At 38.6% G+C, this 22,233-nt stretch overlaps 1 protein-coding gene across 1 annotated transcript in view; it reads right to left on the minus strand.

The window, feature by feature from the left end:
- Nucleotides 1-21,965, minus strand: part of LOC122808244 (proline-rich receptor-like protein kinase PERK12) — a 134,132-nt gene extending 112,167 nt beyond the window's left edge. The window contains exons 1-2 of the mRNA XM_044079207.1: nt 21,954-21,965; nt 9,945-9,966 (exon numbers count right to left, since the gene is read on the minus strand). Of these exons, the coding sequence (XP_043935142.1) occupies nt 9,945-9,966; nt 21,954-21,965 (34 nt within the window). The remainder of the gene's footprint in view (nt 1-9,944; nt 9,967-21,953) is intronic.
- Nucleotides 21,966-22,233: the final 268 nt, after the last annotated feature.

The raw sequence follows: 22,233 nt of genomic DNA on the forward strand, positions 1-22,233 counted from the left end.
AGGCTTCCCAGTAATCTTTAATTATTGTCATCCCTACCGCTCTTCAAAAAGCAACTAAAATTACTCCTTAAAGCACAATGGCTATGGCCATGCACTAACCCAGATTAAAACTAATTCTTCAGCATTACTTGTCTTTTACAACCTTTTTCTGCTCTCTCAGCCTCTTTAATGTTTTATTATTTTTGCAAGCCTCATTTTGCCTGCAAGCTTCCTTGAAGTACTTACAATTTGTTAACTTACCCCTGCTGCATGCACCCACTTCATAGCTTTGAATGTATGTTATCTGTTCCCCTTGAGTGTATAGCTTCCAAACAAACCTATAGTGAATTTCTATCTTACTTTGCCTACTCTCCCTTGTCATTTGTCAACCCTTTAACCTGTATATCCTCCATCTGCAACTACTGTATTTACTTTACAGTATACCCATGATTCTTAGCATGATGTTTGTATAATGCTAGCCTATACTAATGCTTGTTTCTCTCTGTGTACACACATGTCATGTTGTTTCTATAATGTTAGCCTATACTTTAATGTATTTCTTTTTTTAATGTTCTTTAGTTTTGGTCTGTTCTATGGTGTCTATCATTGTGTACTACTGTTATATTAAACAGATTGGAAACAAAAACATACACAGGAACAGTCCACCAAGTAAAATTCATTCTTGAATTAAACAGATTGGAGCTTTTCTCCCCGTGCCTCTACAGAAAATGGACATGTATCCAGCTAGACTAGCCCGGTCAACAAATGTAAAATAAAAATAAAATAAATAAAAAATATTATTCCACTTATAAATCCATTCTCTTGGGGCGCTTTTTTCCTCAGACCTCCACTGAAATTCAACCATAACTCAGCTGAACACACTGATTATTTGAAAATAAATAAATACCTAACATACATGCTTACATACGCAGTTACATAACTATTGGCAAGGACTAAAAATTGCAAAAAAGTAATACTTGAAATCTGTAGGTTTTACAATATATGAATGCAAGTGATGTTCTAGAGCAGAAGATTTGCTAAATATATGACATGCATGAGAATTAATTTATAACCACCACATAAACAAATGATTATTTTTTTTTTCTAAAAAAAGTTGTGCTATAGTATATGCTGGTATATCTTTAAAAATAAGATCTAATGCAACAGTGGAATATGTGTTACATATGTACATAGTCTATCCACTATCACATATCACAGCAAAGACCCCATAGAAATTCATAGCACATCCAGAGTGTCTGTCTCCTTTATCAGTATCCTTATAAATATTATAAATGTTGCAAATCCTTTGTAGTCCAAGAAGTGCAACAAATTTGCACCAAAACTGGGAAAAGGAAGTCATAATGGTGCTTAATAAGCTAGATCATAAAAGTGGTCAATGCTGGTCATCACTGAACAGCTGCAGAATATAATAACTTTAAATAAAAAGTGAAAGCTGGGAGTGGTATGCCACTTACACTTCTTTATTATCACTAGTTTAGTGCTTTCATCCAGGTAAAACTGACTTCATCAGAACACATACAAATTCAAACTGCCACAATTTATATACCTCACAGTAAAAACACATGACCCCACTAATCAATTAACTCATCTAATGTCAAAGAAACAATCCGTCTATAATTGCATAAAAACCTTATCAGTACAAGTATTATACTTTTCACATTCAGATATCAAAATATAAAAAACAAAATTGTTACATGAGACCATCCATGAAATATACATAAAACATAATACTATCTAATAAATATTGAGATCCCCCTAAAAAGGGCTACTTGCAGCTGTAAAACACTACTAATGGAAGTCATATAATTCAAACCTGGAGACATGGTTGCATTCAATTTCAATTGCCATTTAAGATCCTTCAGCTCTAGGAAATCATCAGATGCCACCCCCCAGCTCCCCAATTCCACAAGATTGATGATATAAAACCCAAACTTATGGGAACTAAAGGAAGCAATGTATTTAAATTAGGCATTGTGATCATCTTGTTTTTTTATATCATAACAATGACAATAAATCCTTGCTCTCAATGGTTGTCTTGTTTTACCAATGTAAATACATGTGCATTGCAGGCACTGTGCCACACAAACCACTGCGGTGCTAAAAGAGTAGTACTTGTAACACAGTTTTACATTCCCATATCCATGTATATGGAAAGTAGACCCTTCCATGATGCATTTCCATTGGGTAATTAACTTGGTCATATCAATAATTCATAGTAAATTAAAAAAAAAACAGTAGCTGTGTGTGTGTATATACTGAAAAAATTATTCAATCTATGAATTGTGCCTGTCCAAAATGTCAGTATATCATCTAGAAATCTCCCATACAGGGACCAATTGTTCTTAAATTTGGAAGAAAGAAATGCACATATCTTCTCAACAGGCCAGAGCCAGGTTGGCAAAAATGAGAGCACGTGATGCTCCCACTGCCACAGCTTGACATTGCCCAAATAACTCACCTTCAAAAGTAACAAGTTGTTCTCTAATACAACCTCTATTAAACATCTTAGTGTTTTGATTTTGGTGTGCTCAATATGTATCTTAAAACATAAATATTCATAAAACCATTCTAAGCTAATATCATGTGGGATAACAGAATATAAATCCTGAATATCAATAGTGACAAATATTAACTCATCCACATACAAATCATCATATTATCTAAATAAAAAATCCCAGGAATCCTTATAAAGGTGACTGATGTCCCTGACCATATCCTTTCAATTAATGATCAATTTTTTTTTATGTATATTTTATGGTTGGTATTATGTGGCGATTTTGTTTTTTGTCTTTTGTACTTTGATGTTTGTGTGTGAAAAATATAGTACTTGCACTGATGAGTTTTTTTATGTAATTATATATGGATTGTTTCTTTAAAATTAGATGAGTTAATTGATTGGTGGGGTCGTGTGTTTTTACTGCGAGAGACAGAAATTGTGGCACTTTGAATTTGCATGTGTTCTAATGAAATCCATTTAACCTGGACAAAAGAGCTAAGCTAGTAATAATAAAGTAGTGTAAGTGGCATTCTGCTCCCGGCTTTCTTGTTTTCTTTAATCAGAAGGTATGGTAGAGTGAAGTGTTTAACAGCTTTTAAAACCATTAGTTCTTTAAAGGGACACTTTGCTACTGCCTGCTATCTGTAGCAGCAGTAACTGTTTTGGGGCTTTTAAAGCCATACATCCTTCACAATCATATATTTTCTTATTTGCAACTGGTAGTACATGGGGCAGATAAGGCACCATGCACCACGCACTTCATTTCTTGAACTTTGCTTCACCTTGATGTCCATGTGAATTTCTTACATCCATGTCTCAAATACATAATAAGTTAGTTATGACTGGAAACCCTGTTATAATCTCCTATGGGGTTTTCTAACATACCAACAAATTAGGAACCCTCAAGTTCGTTGTCATCAGATTTTATGTTTTTATATTTTAATTTTTTCAAACCATCTGGCAGCTCTTTAGAAAAGAATAAGAGTGGTAAAACAAGTTGATAACAAACTACTTCTTTATCTGCTACAACCAAATGCTGTGAGTTGGGCAGTTTTGCACTGATCTTCATTCTCTTAATTCAGTTTTCTATTTTTTGTCTTTTCTCTTGGATTGTATCCCGTTCCTTATTCATAGATAGATTCAACCAAGAACTGCATATTTTTACTACAGCCTTTGTAAAATGTATATACTTCTTTGGGTCTCCTCCTAATCAATAAAATTCAATAAACAACTAAACACTGTCATCAGAGCATTACAAACTAAACATCATGATGTATAATCATAATAATAATAGTAAATTAATTAAAATAAGCAAAACCAAGCAAAAGATTCGCCTCAGACAAAAATGTAGGAATGGCATATGAAGTGCTGGAAGGTTTAGTAATTACAAAACAAGAAAATAACCTGGATACAGTTCCGTCCATCCTGCATGGATGAAAGTACATGAACACAGGTACAAACCAGTCAAAAATCATGTCTGACATCAAAATGCTGTAACTCATTTTTTTGAGATGTAGCACTACTCTCACCCCTTAAGCAAATGGTTGTCCCCTGTGGACCCCCTCCTCTAATGCATTCATTTCCAAGGTTGCTGCATCTCATGGGAGATGGAAAGAACCCATTTATGTTTCAACTGCAGGCAGAGTCTTTTAGCTGACTTGAGCTTTTGTCCTTATTACATTCATCCAAGCAGCTTGGTCTAGTAAAAGCCACATGTGATCATCTAAATGGTGACAAATAGTAGAGACAATGCAATGAAAAGATTTAACAGGACACATGGTTGCATACTGTGTCAGCACTGCTGCAAAGGCTTTATTATGAAATGCTAAAGGTTCTCATTATGCATGTCTGGAGATATGATAAGGAGGCAAAAAAGAAAGTACTTCAGAAAAAAAGAGTGGCTGCACTGAAACAATTATGACTATTGGCATATTAAGAATAAAAATAATCCCTTTTATGATGAAGACTCAAGCTTACAATTGAGGTATATGGCTCATTTTTAATAGGTGACTGATATTTAAAAGTTTGCCTAATTTTATTTAACTTTAGTGAGTTTCTTTTTGTGCTGTATAGTGGAGATTAATATGAATGTTGTATTCAGTAATGTAATACAGAAGGTAACCATTGGAAATGTTGGGATGCACTAGAGTGAATCTCAAAACATGGAGACGGAATGGCTAAAAAAGCTGATTCACATATACCAAGATGGAAATTTTCTGAAATATTGCCTTTTCTCTGAGGCATGGCAATCTTGGAGTTGGTATATATAAGTTTGGGAGTGTGAATAGTTTTCATCCCACATTGAGAGTGCAGGGTGCTTGCTCCCCTACAAAAAAGAAGTTTAAAGGAGAGAAGAGCAATCTCTGAGATTCAGTCCAATTCTGAGTTTTTGATCTTTTTTTTTCCGGCTTGCCAGCACTTGGCATTGTGAGTGCCAACATCTGGCAGCGCTTCAGAAAAGAATTATAGCGGTAACACAACTTGGTAACCCTAATTTCCTCCTGCGGTCATGAAATCATTGTGTTACTGAGCTTCTGCTTCAAAAAGAGCAATATGAAGTCTTTTCTAGCCAGTAAAGAGTGAATCAACAATGTGTGCATGCACAGATATTGTAGGAACCGTGGAAGCTTGCCAACATGGTCTACTTGCATTTTGAGGGCCTAAAAAGGCGGATAACCATGTATCCTGGAATGAATTAGGGGATGTGTTATAAAAATATGGATCACACGATCACAGAATATATAAGATAGTAAGACTGTGTCTTGCCATTAACCACCTTCAAGCCCAAGCACTTTTTACTTTTAGGGTAAGGCGTATAAGTTCCTGGGCAAATTTAAGGGTATCTATCCAGTTGTCAAAACTATGCCTAAAGATGACATGGAGTCGCATTGCTTGACATGTAGGGGAAGCCTATTCCCAAGCAAGAGAAGGAGCTGGGTGATGAACCTATACCTTCATCTTGTTTTATTTATTTATTTCCTGATGTATGTTGAGATCTCTGATAATACTACTGACTGCATTATTAAACTTATCAAGATAAAGGAGGTCAAATATAACAGGATCTCTAAATGCATGGTAACCGAGACACGGATCTCCCTTCAGGAGGCTATACACACAGAGTACATGGACAAGGATTCCAGCCTCTTCTGGTAGCTAAGAGTTTTGAGACCAGAGATTTTTTTTTTGTTAGGAACCTCTGTGGCTTTCCAACTTTTTTTATTATGTCCAGCTAGATTCATGACAAAGCATGCATTAAATTCTTTGATGGATTGGACTAGGGCAGAGATGTATTTGGCAATTAGTTGTGAGATATAGAAGGATTTCCCAACTATAATTGCCACATACTCAAAGGAAAGGGAGCTATCAACCCATGTGCCCAGATCTCTATTTATTTTGTAGCTTGGAAATGGGGCCTTGTCAGTACACTAGGATGCAGTATATTGATGTTTCCCATAGGGGGTGATACTATATTTCTAGGCATTTAGTTTAAGCCCTTTTTCTTCCACCAGGTGTTGACTCATGTTAATTCATTTTGAAGGGTATGTATATCTTCAATAGACTTAACAACTAGATACAGTTTGCTGTCAATAGCAAATCTGGTCAACCTGAGATCATTATTATCAGTTTTGAGGCCAGAAAAATAAATGCTAACAGGAGGGGGTCCCAAAACAGATTCATAGGAGACACCATTACTTATCTTCTGATTTGACTGAGGAGGTGTCGCCTACTTGGATAACACATTCTTCTCTTGAGTCAGCTAGATATCATTTGTACTACAGTGAGAGAGCTATCCTTAAGGCCATTAGTTTAGTTACAATTCCAGCATGTGGAATGGTGTTGAATGCCAGATAACACTGTCGACCATCTGAGTGACCTCCTTAAAGACTTTAAGATATCTGACATTATGATTAATGATGTACACCCTAACTTTACAGATAACACTTGTGAGGCAGATGAACTGTATAGTTTCCTGGGTCAGTGATAGGTCCACTCTTGTGGAGGATTATCACTACAGCAACAAGCCAGGTTTCAGGGACATAGCCTGCAGCTAGGCATAGTTTAAACAGTTTACGGAGGAGATCGATCAGTACTGTTGTGATCCATGAAAGAAGTGTTTATGGTCTTTGAGGGTACTTTAAGAATATGATCCTTAGTGATGGGGGAGAGGGACTTAGGGATGACTGTTGTTAGGGTTGTAGTTTCAGGGGAAAAACTGGCAGCAATCTTATTTGCCAGTATGTTTGCTATGTCTTTTGGATTAGAGTGGGGTCTAAGTTGGGAACAGTGTTGTGAATTATTTTTTAATTTTTCTAATGAAACAGAAGAAGAACTTATAGCTATCCTTTGTTTCAGTTGCTAACTATAGTTTGTGGGATGCTTTGAGGGTCTTTTAGTTACTTTCAGTTTCTTAGTGAGTATTTTCAAACACATTTTATGCTGAGGGGTTGTGACCCTACGTGATACCTTGAGGAGTTTCTTCTTTCTGTTATACAGTTATTTATAGCATCTAAAGGCAGGATTTTTTTTTTTTTAATTTTTCTCAATATTTGAATCTGGTAGTGACTACTTGGCCGATGCATTTGTCTGAATCTGCATAAACATCTTTATTATCACTGGTTAAATATTCTATTTAAGATATGGAATTTTCATGAGAAAATTTAGGGATTTTGTCACATAATTGTATGATATTTGCCTTTTCAAAGTCTCTAAGCAAGGTGGGGCTGTTTTCTGGGAGGCACGGAAGTCTTGAGGTTATTGGTGACCATTTGGCAGTCTGATTTAACTAACAAGGGCCAGCCTAGGAGAACCAGGTCAAGAATGCTCCTGCTACTGTTGAGTGTAAGTACATGTTGATGTGGAGCTTTTGTGTTTACTCAATCCAAGAATCGGTGTGCATTCCATATATTGGAAGTCTAGGTACTCCAATCTATGGAGGGAATAGCTGAAATTGCCAAACGGATTAATGAGCCATTCTGAATAGGTATACCTTCCTGGAATATCAGGACATCTCGTGGTTATCTGGGGGCAATGGAAGTGGATCAATACCAACCTATAAGTTGGAGGTTTGACTTTCTTTAGATGAGCTGGAGGTCTATGAGCGTAATGGGAGGTCTCTGGGTATCCTGTTTGAAAGGATACCATCTCTGATAAACAACAAGAGTCCGACACAGTTTGCAATGGGCTTAAATGTGTGGATAGGCATAAAACCAATGCATGAAAGAGGGCACTTTCTTTGAATTCAATCCATGTTTTGATAACAACACATAGATGAACATGCTCCAGATACAGAAGGGCTTCTAAACAAGACAGTTTATTGATACTCCTATCACTGAAAAGAGACACATTGATGCTTTCTAATTTGGTATTTTATGTGTTAGTTAAATTAGGATGTTTATTAAATAAACTCTGCCTAAAAAGGCACAATGGGTCAAAAAAGACTTTGGCAAGTATGTAGAAACCCTTGAATGAGAGGTGTAGACCATATTTTGCAAAGCAAATTAGTTAGTCACCTTGCCCCAGGGCAATACAAACTGGATCCCCAAGGAATGATCCCAGTTACTTTGTTGAACCTAATGATGTTTCCTTGAATCTAGGTATTATTCTCGGTGAAGGTAGATTAATACTCAGAGCAAGAGTCTTACCCCTGAGGTCTTAGCACAGCTGTGGCATACCAGAGGAAGAGATGTATCTGCATTACTGTCCTTAAACTTAATATATTCAAGACAGGTATAGGATTTTGTTAAAGGTGTGGCTTGTTCCTCCTTCTCCATGATTTTCATGAACAGTATATCAAGATGGAGCTAGGATCTAGTTAGCATGAGGATGTGAGGGACGTATCTTTATTGTTAGCATATACTCTAGCCTCAAGTAACCGTATTATCAGATGTACAAAGAAATGGAATACTGCTGCATGATGGATTAGTATCTCCAGAGCAATAGCCATTGCTGTAATCCAGAAAAAAAGAGGATTTCTTTCTGCATGGGAAACAAATATACCACATCAAGGAATTTAATTACAAGACACCAGGAGATTGTCCCTCTGGTGAGTACAGCATTGGTTGTGCATAAGACTGTGGTGATAAAATAAAGGCTAAGCCATAGAGGAAAGCTCTCAATTTAGTAATCAAGCTATCTTCCTACCCTCTCCAATGGTCACTAACTTTGTCTTGTGACTGAAAGTTTGAGGTCACAAAAACAAGCAGTGGAAATGAGGATATTTTATAGGATAATTTTGCTCACTCTGGGGGGGTCTTGGTAAACTGTGACTATCTTGGACTTGAGACATTGCTCCTTTAGGCTTACAGGATTCAGTTGAGGTTGTTTAGGCACTTAGTGTTTCCTTGGGCATCTCCCATTACAGCTGGACCAAACACAGCCCACTTGCATGAATTCCTGAATCAGACTCAGGATATGCTAGAGAGATTGAATTTCTTATCTTTCAGGAAACACCAAGGGATCCCCTGGGATTAGCTGGGATTATTGCTCTGGAAACAGTAGTCTGTTCTGCTCACTCAGCTTGTTACCTTTGTAATTTTCACAAAGATAAGCAAGGATAAATTTATTAGTAGATAGGTGGGTGGACTGATGGATGGAACAATGGGTACTTGGGTGGATGGATGGAAGGATGGGTGCTTGTGTGTACAGATGGATGGAAGGATGGGTGCTTGGGTGGATGGAAGGATGGGTGCTTGTGTGGACATATGGATGGAAAGATGGGTTCTTGGGTGCATGGATGGCAATGCAACAATTTAATGTGTTTTTATTAGTTATCTTTCTTGTCCAGCACACACTAGGTTTCAACAGGTACAAAATATAACATTACTGTTATCCTGATATGGTTTCCAAATTGCTACGAAGAAAATAATTCGGTATACCATCAGGAACATTTCTGTGAGCCAAAGAAAAAAGTTGCAAGTATCTTGTGTTGAACTTGTATTCAAACCACCTATGTTTTTTTGTTGACTGTGTTAACAAGCCATACTGCATTTCCAACTAAAACCACGAGTGCCCCTGTATAGAATATACTTCCTAATGCACGACATGATGGTAAGCAAACAATAAAAGTCACATTCCCAAGAGAAATGCATGCAGTTATGAAACATATAATACCACTGGGAGAAATGGGTACATACTTTGCTGAAGACTTGAACTCTGGCTGCTAGTAATACTTTCTGGCTTTACCAGCTAGATGCAGCTGCAAGGCAGATGAAACCTGGTGTGACTACACTTACTGATTTTTTTTTCTCTTGTACTTTGCATTTCTACCCCCTTCACTGATCAGGACCTAAGCAAATGTATGACACACAGAGCAAGATATACCCAGTGTCATATGAAGTGATTATAAACAGAAGCACATAATATAACACGTTTTGAATGTCCCTTGTGTCACGAATATTTGACAAAACAAATAACATTTTAGAGTTTCTCAAAAAATATAATGTCTTACCTTTTCCTATGCACTTTGACACCTAAAATTGCAAGAGACAAAAAGACATTGTATTAGTTGTTTTCCCACATAAGCTCACTTCAATCATTGCAGTATTTGCTGTGATTCAATGCTTGAGGCTAGGAAAATTACATTTACCATATAGTTAGATGTTGTGCTGTCAGTAGGAGTGGACAGTGAGCTTAAAGTTAATTTACATGGCATTATGAGCTGTGCTTTTTCCATGAGGATATTATAGGCCAGATTCAGAAAGGCCTGCCACCCATTGTAAGCCCTCACACACACTGTAAACACTGGCAGCCATTTCTGATTCATAGACAGGCCGACTGCAGTCATCCTACATGGTCTGTAGAATAATTGCAGTAGGCCATCTTTGTGGCCAAGGTATATGTTAATAAGGTATTCCTGGGGAGCAGCTAATGCTAATTGACCATATGTTTTCCCCAGAAAATACCTGCAGTAAGGTATTTATGCAGCTGAGTGATTCAGACATTTGCTTAGCTGTGTGTGTTAGCACAGCTGGTCACGTTAGTTAACTTGACCAAAAGTTTGCATTCAGTCATTACTAAAATCATTTTAGAGGTAAATACCAGGGAGTTTAGCAGACAGGTAGTGGTGATGGGTTTTGTGTGTAAGTGTATGCAGAGGTATGAGTGCTCTTTGGTAAGTGTGTGTCTGTGTGGAGGTGTGTGTGACTGCCTTGGTGGTCACAGGAGGGGGGTTAGTCAGTGGAATAGGTAGGGTAGGTGTGTGTGGGTGAATATGCGTATGTGTTACTGAGGTGGATTGGGTGGGGAGGACTGTGTGTGTGTGTGTGTGTGTGTGTGTGTGTGTGTGTGTGTGTGTGTGTGTGTGTGTCTGTGCATGGGTGCTGTTATATATCTAAACTACTCTGAACTTATGGCCAAATCCTGCAATATTTGATGAGGGGCACAAAGCACCAGGGAAGTGTCACTATTACTCTAATGGTACTTAAAATGTTCTCAGAACTACAGCTTTCCTGCATGAAAGATGTACAAGATGGGGGAAATCTAGACACCAAGAGTATTTTATAAATTATACTCTAATGTCACTTAAAATGTTAATAGAATAGTGCTGCAGTATGAAATTTTAAAACATATGGGGGAGTTAACACTAGACACTAGGGGCACTCATTAATATTACCCTAACACATTAAAAAACAAACAGGGATTGAACCCTGTACCATTGTATTGTCATTCCTCTGTACTAACCCTAACAACCAGGGTACTCTTCAAATTTTACCATAAGTCAGTTAAAAAAAAAAAAAAGAAAAAAAATGAAAGTGGAAGGTCAAAAAAGGTTTTAAACCCCATACCCTTGGCTCAGGGAGCACAGGATTAAGATTAACTGTGGGTTACTGCTCTGCACTATAGAGCAGCTTTAGTAGTTAGATATACGTTAAGTAATAAGTATGAAATACTAATTTGGAAATATCTCTGAAAGGTTGAAATCCAGACTTTTGGACAAAGCCAGGAAAAACACTAGATGACACCAGGGAGAATTGTTTAAATATTAGTCCTGGAACCTTGAGAAGTTAATAAAGCAACAGTTCCAGTATCAGGATGCATTTTCCGTGCAATGAGAAGAATGAAGTTCTGATGTCTGGCATTACTGGCTGACTGCATTCAACTGTGATTTACAGGGGGGTAAGAGGATACATCAGCCATGTTTCATCAATTCAAGTAAGAGATATGTGTGTGTGTGTGTGTGTGTGTGTGTGTGTGTGTGTGTGTGTGTGTGTGTGTGTGTGTGTGTGTGTGTGTGTGTGTGTGTGTGTGTATATACCTGTGTATATGTGCGTGTGTATGTGTGTGTGTATACCTGTGTAGGTTTACTATTAAATAGCCGAACGCACTTCGTTTGAACGGCCACCCCACCGACGTGATTGCGCGAACCGAAACTGCGAATGGTGTTCGCTAGCGAACTGAAACTACGACTACTGTTCGCTATCGAAACCCATTCGGCTTTCAACATTACCGGCCGCGCAACACCTCCACACCCATGCTACCATGGGTTGAACAGGGGCGAGGTTTTGCCGTTCGCACATCTGGGAGTCGGTGTAGTGATGATCGCATTTCTGGGTTCGTTCACGTCGAGTCGCACATGTCAGGGTCGACAATTCAATAGTAAACCACCTGTGTATATGTATTCATGTATACCTGTGTATATGTATGTATGTATGTGTGTGTGTATACCTGTGTATATGTATGTATGTATGCATGTGTGTATGTGTGTATATACCTGTGTATATGTGTGTGTGTATACCTGTGTATATGTATGTATGTATACCTGTGTATATGTATGTATGTATGTGTGTGTGTATACCTGTGTATATGTATGTATGTATGCGTGTGTGTGTGTGTGTGTGTGTGTGTGTGTGTGTGTATGTGTATGTATTTGAATGCGTGCATGTTAGCGGGAGAATGATTAAATGAGTGCCTGTGACAACATGAGGCAGATGTACTTGCTGCAGGAAAGTAGTGATTAGCACTAACAAGTATCACATGAGTAAGAGACATGCAAATTAGCCAATAACGAGGTCCTTCCTCATTGTGGTTAATGTGTCTGTGAACTGCATTTTTTGAAGATTGTTGGTTACAGCTCTTACATTTGGTGGGATTCTTTCTGAATGCCAGAGCTTGCTATGTTCATTCCAAGCAGTGCCATTGTACATGAGCCTGTCTTGGAAGTAATGATCAGTAGAGTACTGCCTTCCTTCATTCTTTCTTTTATCTTCCTCTACTAGAAATGCATTCATTTGTCTGGCACTTTAATATATTATTGTCTGGAAGTCACCACAAAGGATGCCTTTGTGCTGTTAATGGTTACTTCCTGTAGTCAGAGATACAATGATTCCATCCATGTCCATTTGCCTGCTGTGTGACTTGTAACAAGTCACTTAAGTAGACAATGTTCCTGGGTCACCCCTGAAAAGAGGCATCTGCCCAGTGAGCTTTCCTGTGTACCAATTGCATAAAAAAAAAAAAATGTGTGCCCGTCATGTCATATTGTAACTGGAATCTGAGCTGTAGTTAGGTCATCTGGTGTTCTGTCTTAATTTTAAAGCAAACCACTCACTACAAATATAAAAGTGACTTGCTACAATTAAAGTACCAAGTACTTAGGCCACACCCTCCCAAATACAGTATCACTGTTCTGTACTTCTGCATCATTGTCATATGATGATTGTGCCCCCTAAGACCTTGTGCTCAGGGCAGCTGCCCCCTTCACCTTACCTTAGCTAAGCCGGTGACTGCAATGCAACATAATTTCACAGCAAGAACTTTTGCTGTATTTTTAGCAAACAACAGACATTCAGTTTATCAGCTGTAAATCAATAGGAAGGACTAATGCCTCAAAACTTAGACAAAGAATTTAGGGTTGTGCAGTACACTGTTCAAGGAGAGCCTATCTACTATCCTGCTATGGATATATATCCTCAATAAATATGTGTTTTGATGAGTACTTATTCATATTTCTTCACTTTGAAGACTCAAACCATTGCTGTAGTATTTGGATAAGCCATGCACACTACATCAAGGATGTAGTCAGTAGCTCTTTATATTAGATACTACACTATAACCTGTCATACATTAGACTGCATTACCCAACTTTTAATAGCCTAATACATCTCTTTGTAGGCAGCTTTTAATATACATGTTTGGATATTTTATGCAAACCCTCATCTATCAATACTTAGTTTACCTTTATTATATATTGTACAGGCTCCCCTTTTCAACATCAGGTAGTTAGCTAGCCTTCTTTTGGCTCAGTTAACTGAATGTTTTCTATCCCACAATATTCTGAGCAATTAAAACCCACTCAGTTCACCATTGCTCTGCTTGAGTTCGGTCCTGCCCCCTTCCCCCACTCACACCCATCCCCCTTACTCTAAATTTAAACCCCCCTATCTCCACCAACCTCAGAGCTCAACCAGTCCTAGTTTATAACACCTGCACACATTATCTGCAGTCCCTCCCATATTTCTTTTAAAACCCCTTCTGCTGTCCAGCTCTCTCCCTTCTGTCCTGTATATCATAACATATTCCCTGTCCTCTTACTTAGCAACACTTCAACACCATATTGTTTCACAATGCAGCACATCACCCCCTGTTTTTCCACCCCTTCCACTATCCCTAAACTTGTCAAAATATCATTCTACAACTAACCACCAATGAGTTGAGTCCATAGCTCTCAACTGTCCAGATATTCACAGAATGTTTGGCTCCTACTTTAGGTCTGTTACTCTTAAAATTTGTGGTTTTCTGACAAATCAGAGTTGAATTCACTAAACAATGACAGCCATTTAATTTTCAGTTTTCCTATCTTTCTGGGAATGCAAGGTAACACAAAACATTTTATTCTAGCAACTTTCTAAGATTATACAAGCAATGTTTAAAATGTGTCCTTGGTTTTTGGCCTTTGTCCCCCTCCCCAATAAATTTTGGGTTTTCCAGATTTCTTGTGCTGCAAAATTGAGAGATATAGTTGAATGTCAAGTGAATTTTACAAGGAGCTGAGTGCTTCATGGGAAGAGAAGTTTATTGCTGCTTATGCCAAGTCTGTTTGTGTTGTTGGTAGCACAACAGCTAGTATACTTGCCTTTTGATGCAAAAGGCTGTGGGTTCTACTCCCACTCTATGCAGATGGATTGCTGATACTGTACTGTGTTGCACTATAAAGGGAATGGATGCTACAGTCTTGAGAATGTTCTCCTCTGGAGGCGATACCTTTTAACCCGTTGTCAGTTTCCCCATCCACTCCCTATTGCAATATTACTAGCTTATAATTTTTAATGTAACAAATGGAGTTTATTCTTAAAGGGCAACAGGCACTTTGTAGATGAAACAATGAAGTACAAAGCTGTTTGCTAGCAGCAATCTCTTCATTAGTTACATGGTGGGAGGGTGGCATAATGGTTAAGGTGTTTGCCTTACAAACACAAGGTGCAGGGTTTGATTCTCACATGGGGTAATTGGCTTGGCTTAAAATGGCCCATAAGGGCAGTTAGCCTAGTACTAACCTATGAACCTATACCTCTTTAATGTGGAATTATTTAGATGGCATTTACTTCTGCAGAGATTGTGCACATTTACAGTTATTGGTGGATTGTAATGACAGACATTTGAGTAGACTTTTATGATGAAAATGTTCTGAATTGGGCAATTTTGCCATTATTGGTTCATACATTTTATTTCATTGTTTATTAAAAGAATGTTTAAAACTATAAATTGAAAACACATTCTAACAAGTGGTGCTGTATTATACAAGGAATATAATTGAATACAATCAGGAAGGTGACCAGATGCATTTTCTATGGATGTGGGTTTTTTTGCTATTTCAAAGAATGTGAGTTTCAAGGGGAGAGAAGTTTACTGCTCATGCTAAGTCTGCTAAGTCTGTTTTCATTGTAAGACTGCATTGTTTGTTTAGCAAATAGCTATCTGTTTGTGCTATTTTATTTCAATATCTGTAACTGTAGAAGCAAACAAGAGAACAGTATGCGCACTGATAGATTTGAACAGTGTGTATGGTAACTGGTGAGAAATAGCCAAATAATGGAATGACTGAGAAGGAGGCTGCTGCTTTGGGGGGTAGGGGGTTGCTGCAGGAGGGACTGCTCTGGGGGGACGGTCTGTTACCCTGCCTTGGGCCCTATTTGACCATGATCTGGCTCTGATATTTAAAGGAGGAAATATGTACGCAAAGGTAGTTGCAGTTTAACTACATTACAAGGTATCTTTTTCTTCCTATGCGTTTAAATAATTTAAGGAAATGACTGGAGTGGCTTTCTTGGGGAGTAACTTACCTGTGGGTGTGGCTCAAAAAGGGGTGTTTCATGAGTATGGTGTGGGTGGCGCTTAGGGGCACCAAACCACTACTTCACCTAGTGCGCTATTTCTGCTAAGGCCGGCCCTGCTCACAATACCACACAGCCCATCACCATCATCCTAGCTGTACTATCTAACATGCTGCTGCATACTCAGCCCTTAATTCACCCAAGTTAGCATACAACTTATACTCTCCCAATACAACAGACTTTTTCAAACACAGCCTATACTTACATAACCACATAATTCATAAGCTAAAATAAAAATTTTAAATTAAAAAGAAATGCTTATCCTTCAACAAACATATCTTCCTCAAACTAAAATTTGGGTTGCAACATCCATCCAAATGTTGACTAGCTACATCTCTGAATCACGACAAACCACAGCCCTCCAATACAACATAACACTAGTTCTTCCCTTAACATCACACATATAAACATTGGAAGCATTTACAATAAAATACTACAGTTCCATGCCTGGCCTAACCTACATGTTACAGACATAGTAGTACTAACTGAAACCTGGCTGAAAAAATTAAACAAAAAATAATGAAATTCTGCCCCCAAACTCAAATTAAGTTAGACAAAAAAAACAAAAAACTGCACTGACCTGCAATGTAATCCCAACACATGCTGGTCCTCTATAAACTGGCTGTTTAATCCCAGCCACACTATTCAACCATCTCCTAGAGTTAAGATTAACAACAACTCTACCAACTGTGCTTTCAACTTTCATTTCATTCAGCCAGTCTTATCACTACTTCAAAACTCCCCTAATACCAACAACCATACAACAGCACCGAGATCCATTTCACCTCATAACCTATTCTAACAGTCAGCCAATTTAATATTACTTAAATTGAAACCCAACCTCTACCACCTTACTTAGTTTCACCAGTATGGTAAACACAAATATGAATGATAGAAACCTAGTGTTTTCCCTCATTCTTGATTTATCCAAAGCCTTTGACAGGGTAACTCACTCTTTTCTCCTACACAAACTTCATAACAAAGGTCATGACACCACTGCTGTATCATGATTTCATAGCTACCTCCAAAATCGAGCTCAAGCTGTCAAGTGGCAAAAAGACATAGGTTCATAGGAAGTTACTAGAGTCCTAGGGCCCTTACAAGCCTAGCCAAGCTCTGGCCTTGTTTTCACAATCAGCACCTATTGCCCCTGTCCAAGAGAGAGACAGGTAGAACCCCGGGGTGAATTTATGGTTACCCATCCAAATCAGCCAGATTGCTCTTGAAGAGGAGCAAAGAAATGCTCTGCTTTACATGAATTTGGTGTCTGTTCACATATGTGGTAATGTTACATACCAAGTTAATGTCTTTAGAGTAACCCATGAGCCACTGGACTTACAGATATGCAGAATTTTCAGTAAAGCAGAGTCAGAGATTGCCTTATACGCAAGGCAAAGATCACCTCTGAGTAATCTGTATGAAACAGAGTAAAGTGACAGTGAATTCAGCCAATCAACATAGAAGAGATGTGAAGACCTTGAATTCTCCTTGTGAGGAACCTTTGTGGTCTCTCCTATTGCTCTAGGTACTTGGAAAGGTACATACTAAAAGGGGTGTTGTACTCAATTATTTGCCTGATGAGGGGAGACTACAGTGAGGGTATAACTTCTTTTTATCCTGGAGGTAATTCCTTTACTTATGAGATGAGCAATATAGAATGCCCTTCTTACCACAATAGAGACATGGTGATTAAAGGTAAGGTTGCTGTCAACATGTGTGCCCACGTTTCTCACCACTGAGTGCATGCTTAGGGTGTTTCTATTGATGCGGTAGTTAGCTGGAACATCGGTCTTACCAAAAGGGATGACAATACTTTTTTTTTTACATTGAGTTTAAGGCTGTGACTTTGGCATCTGTCATTTGTTTGTGTAAGACCCTTTTGTAGGATGTTGACATTGTGTGGGAATTCTGTGACCTCTTCCAGTTTGCAGTCATCAGCAAACATTGTGAGCCACAGACCTTTAGTTTTTTCTTATACTGTGGAGAAATAGATTCCAAACAGTAGAGGTCCCAGGACTGATCTCTGTGGAGCACCACTGGTTATGGGTCTGCTGCTAGAGGTAGATTTTGACTGTATGGGCTCTATCGATGAGACAATTAGCGACTCACCTAACAATATAAGGGTTGATACCTAACTGTGTGAGTTTGTCAATAATGTTTGAATGGGAATAGTGTCAAAAGCCTTGGCCAAGTCCATGTAGGCTGTATGCGCAGTTTTCCCTTTGTCCAGGGCTCTGGTGACTGTCTTGAAGAAGTCCATCAGGTTTAAAAGACATGATCTCCTTTTGACAAATCTAAACTGAGTAGAGTCAAGTGTTTGGAGATTACCTATATTTTTGTTGATAAGGTCCATGATGATTCACTCCATGGCCTTGCAGATAAGGCTAGTTATGCTAATAGGACTATAGCTCTTGGGGTCAGTGGAAGCACCACCTTGTGCAAGGGGATAACGGTGGCCATTTTCCGTTCAGCTGGGTTGAAGCTGGGTTGAAGTCGGTGCTTGGAGTATGATTGAAAATAGTTCCCAATTTTTTTGCTAGCTCTTGCTGGAGCCCATGTAGGATGAAGCCTGGGATGTTATCAGGTCCCATAGATGCTGTATTTTTGGCTTTAGAGAGGGCATATACGATGTATGACCTGCTCTTTAGAGATACAAGGTGGTGGACAGGTGAAAGGAATGTCATGGGGTATATGTGGTGGGGACAGGGGAGTGAAGTTTTCACACAACCTGCTGGCTAACAGGTTTGCTATGTCCACAGGCTCAGTGTATTTGGTATCATTAACTACCAGTTTGTCGCAAATCTGGGTCTTACCTTTTAGGCTACAAATGTAACTAAAGAACGTATTATGGTTGTCCTTAGTTGAGGAAGCTAATTTGGATTCATAATTTGCTTTAGAGGACTTTACAAGAAGTCTTATTTGCTTGTTTAAGCCAAAGAGGAAGTGTTTCCTGTTTAGTGCATGCTCCCTCTTACTTTTGGATAAAATTCCTTCCTGTTATTGTAGAGCCTGTTAATGGCAGTTGTCCAACAGGCATGCTTGCTCTATCTTGAAGAGCTTGTTTTGGTCCCATCAGGTATAGCTGCATTGATGCAGTTATACAGGTGTTTGTAAAAAGCATTGGTGTAGGACTTGACATAGTTGCCAGTTCCATCTGAGGGGGGAGGTGCAGTGGGACTAGTTATACCATCCCTTATAAAGATATAATTTGCTCTGGAGAAGTTTTTTAGTTTATTTGTTGCTGGGGATGGGGGGGGGGGTCAAGTGAGATAGTTACTTCAAATGAGACTGATTTGTCGTCAGATCTGACAAGGGAAGACCTCACAGTGGAGGTGTTACAATGGTCCCCCATATTGGTAAGCACCAGACTCAGGATGTTGGCACCCCTTGTTGGGGTGTCGACCAGCAGGTCCAGGGTATTGGAATTAATGAACTCAAGGAACCTTTTGGCAAGTGAGTTTGAGCATGAGTAATTTACCCAGTCAATGGATGGGAATTAAAATCACCCAGAGCCATGGTGTTTGGATGTATCTTGATGGATTCCAGTAGATATGAGTAGGGTAGAATGGGTGGCCAGTGGCTGGCAATGACTTGAATAGTTGTCCTACCAACAGCTAGTTACATCTGAGGTATCTCTAGGGAATCATAATGTTTAACCAATTATTAATACACCACCTCCTTTAGTTTTCATGCTTTCCATTCATGGTTTGAGTGTGTAGTGGGAGGTGTAACCCACTATTGCTGGGGTGCTTTCTACAGCCTTGACTGCACAGATGTCAGTGTCTTCCAAGGTGAGGACTGCTTTCAGTGAGTGCAGTATCATGCTAAGACTCCTAGTGTTTATCAGCATAACCTGAGGTTGTTTTTTGATGACATTTTTAGGCTGGGAATTTTGTCCTTGTGACATTGCCCAAAAAAGGCACTATGGGGGTGGCAAGAGCTATGCCAGTAGCCGAAATCCCAGGGATAACAGATGAAGACCATCTCTGGCAAAGCATTAAGGTCTATCAATCATGTCATCCCAAGCTGAGCAAAACTGGATCACCTTAGAATGATACCAGAAACTAAGCCAATTATTGAAGTCAATGATTTTCTGTTTATATTGTGGTATCATCCTAGGCGAGGGTAATATGCTGCTTAAGGCTAGGGACATACCTTCCTGTAACACATAATCAGAGAGCTCAATCATGTCTCTCTTCATGTAGTCCATGGAGGTATGTATCAGGTACTATGACTGAATCATAATGGTACTTCTTGTTTAGAAACTTGAGTCCCTGTGTGATCTGCCGAATCCTGGCACCAGAAAGACAGTTGACCGTGACTTTCTCCTTGTTCAAGTCTGCTGAAGGAGATGTCTGTGTGTCTCACTATAGAGTCTCCTATGACTAAGATATTTGTTGTGGATGTGCGTTGCCTTATGGGCTTTGATGGTGAGACACTTGTGCTTATGTCATTATGTGTATTTTCTGTTTTGAGTGTTATGGTTGGTTTAGTATGTATGTGTTTTGGAGTTCTCTGGTGTTTAGGCAGATTTTTTTGTGAGTACCTCCGCATATATTGGTCTATGTTTATGTTGTGTGTCATGAGTAGAAGTTGTGGTAGGTAGGCTGGCAACCTGCTCTGTATTGCTGTGTATTGCATGATTGATAATGTAGGTGCATATCCTACAAATGGTACAGGAATGATTTAGAAGTAGGGGACTGTCAGTGTACATGAGGCAGTTGCTATACTGCATCAGTAGACCCATGTCAACTAGGCTAATAGGAGGAAAAGGAGGGAAACTGACAGTTCATGGTCCTAGGAATGATCTTGGTCTGGCTATAACAGTTGAAGATGGAATACAGCAGGATAAGGTATTAGTAGGTTTAGGCATGAAGAGCTGTGGTTTAGGTAATATTTACGAGGCTAGAGAGCAGGTGTCTGTAACCATCATTTCCTTTGTGCAGTAGTGTGCGATGCACAAACAGGCACAAGCAAGCACATTTTAAAGCAGAAAAACAGGAAACAGACAAAGTTCATATAATCCAATCAAATACCTAGACAGAGCCCTGCAACAGTAACTCAGTTCAATTTCAGTTTCAAATTAAATTAGCAGACAATCTAAAAAATGCAGTAAAATACAGCTACACAGTTTAAAACAAACAGATATGCAGCAAATATTGTTTTAGTTAATCAGTGCAGAAAACAGTTTAAAATAAGCAGTTAACATCCGTAGTCTCTCAGCAAGTATTTGGAAAACAGTAGAGCAAAGGCCGAAGGCCTATCTCATTGCAGCATTTAGCAAAGAAGCACAAACTGGTTCAAAAACAAGCTTTTTAAAGCAGTAAAACATGAAACAGCAAAAGTACAAATTATATAATCAAAATGCCCCAAACAGAGCACTGCAACAGTAACTCTATCTAGATCAGTCCAAACTATAACTTCCTGCCACAAAGGTACATGGGGCCTCTCCACACAAAAGATTAACTGTTTTACGAGCTCCAAAGGTCATAAACTGTACCAGATTCAGCAGGAACCTGTACGTAGTCTATGCTAGTGTTTTTCAAGTGTAATAAACAAGTAAAATGAGCAAAACAAGCAGATGAACAGTAATTAGGGTTGTAAGAAGGATTCAATTAGCAAACAATCTAAAAATGCAGTAAAATACAGTTGCACAGTTTAAACAAACAAATATGCAACAAATATTGTTTTAGTGAAGCAGAAAGTGCAGAAACCAGTTGAAAGTAAACACTTATCATTTGTAGTCTCTCAGTAGTAGTTTGGAAAACAGTATAGCAAGGGAAGAAGGTCTAACTCACTGCGACTTCCTCCCTGTCCTAGTCGGTGTACCACAAGATTCGATCTTGAGACCCAGCCATGACCTACACAAAGTCTGTAAAACTGCATTCCTAGTACAGTATGCAGATGATTTATTTATTTTATTTTATTTATTTAAATTTGTTGACCGGGAGTGTCCGACTGGATGTAGGTCCATTTTCAGCGGAGGCCCGGGGAGAAAAGCTCCACAGTTAAAATAAACAGACAGTATATACATTGGATTACATAGTGAATAACAATTTACATAGCAATTACACACATGATGCCATTTATGATGCCACAGAAAATGTCAAGAAACTACAAGAACTTACCCAGGAGTCCATCTCCCCTATAGAAACTTGGCTGAAAACTGCCCAGCTATTCCTTAACCCAAGTAAATCCAAACTAATCCTATTTACTCCCTCTCAGTCACCTCATCCAATGAAACAAAAATTGAACTGTCTCACATACTAAACTGCTAGGCATCTATGTAGATGAAAACATAAAATTTGACACACACATCCAAAATATAGTGAAAAAAAATTACACTTAAAAACTACATTCTCTATATAGAGCTAAACTCTTCCTCTCAGACACTATTAAGAAAGCAAC

Source organism: Protopterus annectens, chromosome 8.part0, assembly GCF_019279795.1.
Source record: "Protopterus annectens isolate FY-2018-M chromosome 8.part0, PAN1.0, whole genome shotgun sequence".
In the NCBI taxonomy this organism is placed as follows: domain Eukaryota; kingdom Metazoa; phylum Chordata; order Ceratodontiformes; family Protopteridae; genus Protopterus; species Protopterus annectens.